At 42.2% G+C, this 9,063-nt stretch overlaps 1 protein-coding gene across 17 annotated transcripts in view; it reads left to right on the top strand.

Moving 5' to 3' along the window:
• The window catches only part of sema4ba (sema domain, immunoglobulin domain (Ig), transmembrane domain (TM) and short cytoplasmic domain, (semaphorin) 4Ba), a 386,815-nt gene extending 379,192 nt beyond the window's left edge, over positions 1-7,623 (top strand). For all 17 annotated transcript variants that reach the window (XM_048562773.2, XM_059639201.1, XM_048562774.2 and 14 more), the window contains 2 exons: positions 1,637-1,731; positions 6,497-7,623. In XM_048562773.2, coding sequence (XP_048418730.2) covers positions 1,637-1,731; positions 6,497-7,299 — 898 coding nt within the window. In that variant the 3' untranslated portion in view covers positions 7,300-7,623. The remainder of the gene's footprint in view (positions 1-1,636; positions 1,732-6,496) is intronic.
• The last annotated feature ends 1,440 nt before the right edge of the window (positions 7,624-9,063 follow it).

The raw sequence follows: 9,063 nt of genomic DNA on the forward strand, positions 1-9,063 counted from the left end.
GAACTGCTCTTTTTCTTATAGATAAAGCAGCATGTCAGTGAATTTAATGAAAAGTCTTGCATTTTTGTAACAACTTCCCTGTCCACAAGACAATCTAACGTAAGTTATAGCCAGAGAGATGCTTATGAATTATTGTTGCGTGCACAGTAGCTAATTTGCACACGGCAAACTCTGGCAAAAGTGACATAATTAACACTGCTTCTGTTTTTTGTACTGATATTGATCAAGGATAGATATTGACTAGGGATAACTCCTTCACCTCGCACACGCCACCAACCCCTCATTTTGTCAAAGTGATCTTTTGTATCTAACCAATCGGCAGTGACTGTCACCCCAATTAAGCATTACGTCGAGAAGACTGCATTTCAAACAGTGCAGCATTCCCTCATTGATACACTGGGACATGAGCCTAGATTTTAGTTCTCCGGTCTCTGGAGTGAGAGTTGAACCTGTATCTTCAGACTCATAGCCAACATGACCCAATGAATCACAACTTGAGGCCATTTGTCAGGTGTCAATATTTGTAACAGGTGAAGCACTAATATGTATTCCACTTACATTGGTTTGTTTTTGTGTGAAGGAAGGGAATGAGGCATCTTTTTATTCCTGTGAGCTCCTAATGCAAAGCAATACAATGGAGGCACAGTGTTGAAATATTGCAGAGGGCCATTATACTGCCTGCCTGATGAGCTGTCAATCCTCTTTGGGTTAGCCTAGCTGGTCCGTATTGCTTGCAGTATCACAACCTGTATGTCCACTGGCCATATTCAGCCTGTCATTGCTCTAAATTGCATTGTCTAAGTTGACCCAGCATATAGAACAACCCCACCTTCTCAACCCAACAATCACACATGAGAGGAAGTGGTGGCGTCATGGTAATCTTCCTGGCCTGGCAATCCTGAACCTAATGTTAACGGTCTGGGAGAAGGGTTCTAGTCTCACCATGGTACACGGTGTAATATGTATTCAGTTAAAATCTGAAATTAAAAGGCCAGCCTAATAGTGAATATGTAAGTACTGTCAGTAGTTATTAAAAACCTATCTGGTTCACAGTTGCTGTTCAGGGTAGGAAATCAGCTGTCATTACCTTCTTTGGCCTAAATGTGACCCAAGACAGACAGCAATGTAGCTGACTCTTAACTGCCCCCTGGCTTGGCCAATGATGCCCCCATCACACAAACAAATAAAAGAAAACACTATTATACATAATGATGTAAAGTCAACTCCCTTCTTCACCCACAATTTTCATTAGTAGTTAGTCTCAATTTTTCCTCCCTCAAACGCATGATACTCACCACGACCAAATAAAGGGATACAAGTGATCAAGTGGGAGTTGGAGCTGGGCTGCGTTGTGAAGTTGATGTGGGAGCTTAAGTTACATCAACTCGTTCTGCCAATTGCAGGTGATATTTCAAAATGTTTCATTTTTAGCCTCAATACCTAAGTTAACCCCAAGGTTTGGAAAGACTTTCCAGGGCTTTGGAAGTAGACTTGTATGTTAACCTCTACAGTAGAGTGGAATTGGAAGAGTAGTGCCATTCAAAATTTGAAGCAGCAATCCCAGAGTGACTGAGACATTGATCCATCAGCGCACGGGCCTCATACCGACTGCTCATATCAGATATTTAATTTACAGCCATTGGAAGCAGGACGTTGAGAGAGGCCGACCAGAGCAACAGTGTCAGCAACATGACGGCTACTCATTAGGTCCCAGAGCATTACAACCGTCTCGTAAGTAATTCCTACTCTTCCAGGAGAAATGTGCCCTGGAAAATAAGTTAATGTTCGAATTATGCTCTTTTTCCAAATATTTGGATTACAGCTGTTTATTTTGCACTTGTTGTGGAAGATGGTTGAAGAGAAACCATTCTGAATAGCCGAGGGCTGGAATTTACAGGCTGCTGTGTACCCCAACAATCCCTCTTTCCCATGGCTTACAAATGGTCATCAGCCCGAATACCTCAAACGACTGCCCAGCAGCAGTTTTGCTCAGGGGCTGCCCGAACTTTTTCGGAGTGCAACCTCAGCTCCACCATTCACTACCTCTGGGAGGGAGCCTTGCCCTAGAGAGCTGCTGACCATTCTGATTAGCTGGCAGCTCTGTCGTCCCATCAGCACGAGCTTTCAGCTGGGGCTATCACCCATCCCTGAAGAACAGCAAGCGGGGGAGCCCCTAACTGAAGGTAAGTTAGACAGACCTGCTTGGTAGAACGCAGCAAGGGACAGTGGTTGAGTGGGTTGGCCGAGCATTAAAGTTGGAGCAACAATCTTGAGGGGAAGCGGTGACTTATTTCAGATAGGCACATCGGATTCCAGAGCGAGATGCCCCCCACCTCTGCCTGACATAGCAGCATAACCAACCTGGCCTTCACTTTCCCTTGCTCCTTGTAGAACAGCAGCGAGGCCCTAAAGTGACTATTAAATAGGTCGGTAGTGGGGCCTATAAAATCCAGCCCATGCAACACTCTTTGGAATATTGGTGAGGATGTGGCTTTTCCAATCTTCAAACTGCTGTCTTACAAGGTTATCCAGTCTACACACATCCCCTTCGAGAAAAGTCTTAAACTCGACCAAGGACTTATGAAACAGGAAATGTGTGTAAAATACATAATGTTACAGACAATGTTAGTGACTGCATGAGCAGTGTCCCTTCAGATTCATTTTGGCTCGACATAACAGCTTGTGGCTCCAACATCCAGCTCCAATTTACCATTGACTGGCAGGCCTCAACTTCCCAAAGCCCTGTAATTCCTCCCTGGACCTCTCAGTCTAACTCTGTTCTCCGTTATGACACATCTTGTAATCTATTTCTGAAGAAGGGTCTCAACCCAAAACGTCAGCTTTCCTGCTCCTCTGATGCTGCTTGGCCTGCTGTGTTCGTCCAGCTCTACACCTTGTTATTCTCAGATTCTCCAGCATCGGCAGTTCCTACCATCTCTTGTAACCTACCTTCTGTGGAAGAATTTTGTTCAGGCATCCCATTACCTCCTCATACATCACATTGTGAGGGGCCTTTGATATAGTATTGCAATAAAACGGCCTTATACATGCAGGCGATTGTTGCTTTTCATCAGCAAGCTACACCACATGGAATCATAGAAGAATCATAGAATCCCACAGTGTGGACACAGACCATTTGGCCCTTTGAATCTACACTGATCCTCTGAATAGCATCTCACCCAGACCCAACCCCACTCTGTTTCTGTAACCCTGCAATTCCCATGGCTAACCCACCTAGCCTGCACATCCCTGAACACTGCAGGCAATTTACAATGGCCAGTCCACCTAACCTGCACATCTTTGAACTGTGGAAGTAAACAGGAACACCCAGGAGAAAACCCACACAGACATGGGGACAACATGCAGACTGTACACAGACAGTCACCCAAGAGTGGAATTGAACCCGGGCCCCTGGTGCTGTGAGGCAGCAGTGCTAATCACTGTACTTCCCCATGAAGTACAGTTGTTCACAAGCGTAATCAGCCACAGGTATAAAGGGCATGGGGTAGACAAGTAAATAGAATTGAAGCAACCATTAGATCAACTATAACCGATGATTGAATAGGCCTGAAGACCTGAATTACCAATTTCTGATCCTGAGGCACATTTGACTGGACTGGACTCAATGTGACTCTATATTTGGTGACTCAATATTGACGTCTGAAATGGCCTGACTAGCCACACATTCATATCAAACCATTAGGTTAGAAAGCCCTAGGACTCTTCAGCCTCAAAAAAGGAAGACAGAGTGAGAGGATGTTACAAGGCCTAGCTCAGAATAGAGGTGAATTGTTCTGGGATGTGTTGTACATTCAGAAGAGACACGATAGTGTAATGCGAATTATCATAATCCAGAAATCCAGATAATATTCCAGGGACATGGACTGAACTCCCACCAAGGCAGATGGTGTAGTATTAATTCATTTTTTTTAAAAAACACAGCCAGGAATTAAAAATCCAATGATGATCAAAAAACCCATCTGTTTCATGATGTGCTTTGCGGAAGGAAAAGTACCGCTGTTACATGGGTCTGTGTCCATGTGACATGTCATTGACTCTTAACTGCCCTCTGAAGTGGCCTGGTAGGTCATTCAGTTCAGGGACAGTTAGGGACGGGCAATAAATGCCTGCCCAGCCAACTACACTCTGAACCAAAGCATGAATAAAGAAAATAATTCAACCATTAACTGCAGAAGATGACAGAAGTAGAGACAATGAAATGTGTTTGGGCCATCAACTCATTGGTCTTGGAATGCCCTGTCTAATAGAGGTCCGTAGAGAAATGCTCACAGGAGGAAGAGCAGGAAATTTCGAGAGAGGCCATATTTTTGTAGAAAGTCTCATCCAACATCTTCAGATTCCACAAGATAATCTTTAAAATTATTCTGCATGTTTTCTGATCCACACCTTGTGCCTCCAGCCCTGTCTGTTGAATATTTGACAGCTTATTGAATATTTCATATCTCTGATTTACCTCCGAGCAATTCTGAGATGGCCCTGGTTTCTAAATGTGTGACAAATTTGTTTACAGTGCTTTAATCAGTGCTACAATCAGAAGTATTGGCACCAGTGCTCGTACCTGCTGAGCTTTGAGGTCATTCTGTTTATTCAAACTCTTGAGTCAATACCCAGCCTAATAAATTGGGCACAGTGAAGACAGATCAACAGTCTCGTATCATCAAGCATAGACCAATTAAACCATTGAATATGGCCATCGAATATTTTAAAATTGCAATTGACATCCTGAAGTCATTAAGACCCGTGCATGACCAACTGCTCATTTCTGGAGAAGAGTCAAATTTGACTCACACCTTTAACTCTATTTGTCCTTACCAGACCTGCTGAGTTTCTCTAACACTTTGTTTCTGTGTCACCTTTAGCTACGCGTCCTTATACATGCATATCCTGTACAAGATGTTGAAACTTTCAAGCTCAATTTTCATAAAGACAACTGACCTCTGCTAGAAACTTTGCTTTAAATTGGTCCTTGGGGTATAAGTGTCATTGATAAGACCAGCATTTATTGCTCATCACAAATTGTGGTGATGGTGAGTTGCTTTCTTGAACCAATGCAGTCTGTGTGGTGTAAATACACCCACAGTGTCATTCAGAAGGGATTTCCAGGAGTTTGGTCTAGCAACAGTGAAGGATCAAGGATATTTTCCCCAGTCAATCTGACTTGTAGGGACACCCATACATGGAGGTGTTAAAGTTTGGGAATTTTATATGTGTTCTATCAAATTAAAATTCATTTCTCTATGGGGGATAAGTAGACAATCAGTTTTTAATTCAGAGGTGGACACTGATACTGTCTGTGTTAAATCCAGCACAGTGGTATAATGACAGTTACGTGGAATTACAATGAACAGCCCAAATGCTGCTGTTCGATTCCAGGAGTGTTTATGCTGTACAATTACTACTTGCTCCACTAATTCCTCCAAGGCTATGAACATAACCTTCAATTCCTGTGTTCCTCGTGTATTGGCCTAGCTTCCCCCTCATGTGCATCAATGCTTTTTGCCTCAACAACCCAATGTTGTAGCAAGTTCTACATTCTAAGCACTAGATAAAGAAGATGCTCTTTAAAGAATGCCCTGCCTGACGTATTTATAACAATACTCTGTTTGTGACTCCAAGTTCTAGTCCCAACCAACCAACAGACGAAAACATCTTCCTTATATCTACCACATTGAATCCCTTTATAATTTTATAGCCTTCTCACAAATCATGCTTCAGTCTTCTGATTAAAGAACCCTAGCCCACTTAGCCTTTCCTTAAAACTCTTTACTTCTAATTAACCAATGGCTGTGCATTCAGCACTCAGGTTGTAAACTCTGTGACTCAGTTCCCCAAATGTGTTCTGCCAGATTCACTTTCCACTTATTTATTTTAATCAACTTGTTTGGCCATGCAATGATACACCTCCAGGTGTGTCTTGAACCCAGACCTCTTGCCAAAGGTAAGGACATTATCACTGTGCCACAAGTGCCTACATCAACAGAAATGAGTGAGTCAGAATTTGCTGCAAGAAATGTAATAAGATTGAACATGCAAATCTATAAAGCTGGTTGACCTGTCTGTTCATTGGTGAATTATAAACTCATGTGATGGTCGTATCATGTTAAATGGAGAATCATTCATTTGCAAATAGAATAAATGTATTTAAAATTTTTAAAAATCAACTGTAAACAGAGTAAACTGAGCACTGCTTGAACAGATGCTTAACTCTGTTATCCGTTATCTTTCACACATGTTAGCTCCTTAGAAAAATTACATTTCTATAGTGCCTTTCCCAATCAGTAGGTTCTACAGCAAGGAACTAAAGGTGATGTATAATCACAGTTGAAGTGTGAAGAGAGACACATTACTCATAATTCCTCTGTCTCAGCTTTCTCCGTAGCAGTGGGATGTGCTTGCGTTCTGTTTCTGTAGGTCCTTGTCTTTGAAGTGTGCATTTTAAGACACTGTATTGACTTTTTCTGTCTCTGATAAGCAGGTACCACCTCCTGTGAGACGGTCACTGTGAGGCCCAACAGTTTCAGGGTGCTGACATGCAAAGTACAGTCAAACTTTGCCACCAGGACGTGGACTCACAATGGGGCAGCCGTCGATGACAGTTTCATGGTGCTTCCCGATGGTGGGATCATTGCTACGGCGGAACCTCTGGGGGTCTACGAATGCTGGGCCATAGAAGAGGACTTTTGGCTGCTGGTCGCAAACTACTGCATGCGATTGGATGGTTCTCCAGAGGCCACAACCTTGTATGCATCAAGAAAGTCCATCCAGGAATTGAATGATGGACCTAGATCACAAGGGAATGGGATCATTATCAATCCGCTGAGCAGTGAGAGCCGCTTCCCTCAGCTCACCAACAGCAAGACTTACTGGACGGAGTTTGTAGCAGTAAGTGTGGTCTTTGGGTTAACACTTGCGGTCTTGTCCCTTGTCCTTTTATACCGGAACAGAGACAAAATGAAATCGCTGATTAAGGACGGTGAGTGCTCGAACATACAGCAAAAGAAGCAAAGGAAGATTGAGATTCCTCACGAAAGCTTGCCTTTGAATGGAAACCCAGTGCAAGTGGTAGCCTCTGAGCACCACAAAGGCTACCAGAGTCTGAATGATAACCATATCTGCAGTACCCCTGTGCTGGAAAACGCTCTCAATGACAAGGACTCTGGGTACCCTGAGTCGCCGAACAACCAAATGAACCAAAAAAACTTGTACGTGGAGATTTCTGCCCATTGTCCCCACCCGAGGGTGAGGATTGGTTCTGAAATCAAAGACTCTGTAGTGTGAGACGGCAGAGTGAGTTTGAACTATGGCATCAACTGAAGCCTTCCTACAAGGGACGGGGCACACAAAATTTAGAAACATAAAGCTTGGCAGCTTACAAGACTAAAATTGTTGTCCTGTGCCATGTACACTTTCTCTTCTGTATGTGAGCCACATGCATGGATGGTTGTTGGTGTGGAAACTGAGCTTATAGTAAACTTGTGTGTCTGTGACCATCCACCAAGCAGCATGGAACAGCGCATGACATATTGACTGGCAATTTTTCCCAATCCATTTGCAATTTAGGGCTCATGGTATGTGACATTGATATTCAATTTCTTGTTTATTTTCGGGGGGGGGGGGCGGTGGTTGGGGGGCGGGGAGTGGGGATTGTGGGGAGGGGAGGTGGGCGAGCAATATGACGGTGAAGGAGAAAGATAATCACAAGACGAAGGTGGATGAGAAAGCAGTAAGGTTTGTGAACTAGAGGTTATGTTCTGAGATAATTGTTGGGGATTGTGGCTAAGCAGCCTTACAATGGCTGACTATATATGTAGCAAGCATTGCATAAAGCATTATTATTTTACAGCAGTCACTAAATAATCAGAGTGGCTGCTTCATACTGTGTGTCTCGCCATGACCTTGTGAGGACACAGTTGAAAACTCTTCCCTTCCATGTGAAAAGTACAAACCTAATGACTTTCTGCAGAAATCTACCATAGAGTTGACATATGTAAAGTACAGAAAGATAAAACATTTCTCCAACAATGTAACAGTTGTAATAAATCTTCCAGAAGTGGGGAGAACGTGACAAACATAATCCTGTTGTTTAAAAGAAAATGCTTGAAAATTTAACAAATTGTTCTTGATCAACTAACTTTTTTTAAATGTTTAATTGATAAAGCAAATAATTAAAATAGACATTAGTTGTAGTGTAGTTGGATGTTACTTACATAGTTAATTGTAACAGTTGGTTTGGTCAAGGTGTATTTGGACAGATGAGCTCCAGTGCTTAGAGTATTTGCCCATTTGTTTGTTTGTGATGTTCAAATAGCTGTTTGAACAGGTGAAGCACTGACAAAGATGGGGAAGGATTCATTGGGAATATTCCACAATTACAATTAACCAGTTTGTATTTTTTTAAAACTAAGATGTCCCAAAGCATTTCACTGAGGTGCAATGTAGGAGAAGAGTTAGAGATGGTCATAGACCTGATCAAATGAGCAGTCACTGTTGAGTTTGCAATCAGAAGATGTGTGTAGTGAGTCCTGTATCCCTTCTGTTAACAGTCAGCATAAAGATCAATTATGTTCAGAAGACAGGAAGAGCCTAATTATGAAGAACTGATCTATTTTAGGTGACACCAGTTAAATATAAAGCGCTGGGTGAGGTACAAGTGTTGACTTGATCTTAAGAGAATTTATCAGGACCCTAGTTTTCCATTGGTTAAGGCTCTGCCTTTCAATAAAAACCCAATTTCTTAACGTTACCTTTTAAGGACAAGCCCATATACTCAACAGCATTCATTGAAAGAGAAGTCCCAATAATTAGAGAAGTCATTTGTTAGAAATGTGGACTTTAAATCAAATTAGTTTGGCTAACTAGATGGCACTCTTAAAAATTAGTATTACTTCAGATATATCTGTGCCCTACACCATAAAAATTTGTAAACACTTGCACCATTACTATCACAGTTCTTAGGCTCCAACTTATGTTCTTGGAAATAAGTGCAAATATACAGTAGGGTTCTTTGAATTATGAAGAAGGTACATATTATATGACATCATA

Source organism: Stegostoma tigrinum, chromosome 33, assembly GCF_030684315.1.
Source record: "Stegostoma tigrinum isolate sSteTig4 chromosome 33, sSteTig4.hap1, whole genome shotgun sequence".
Lineage (NCBI taxonomy): Eukaryota > Metazoa > Chordata > Chondrichthyes > Orectolobiformes > Stegostomatidae > Stegostoma > Stegostoma tigrinum.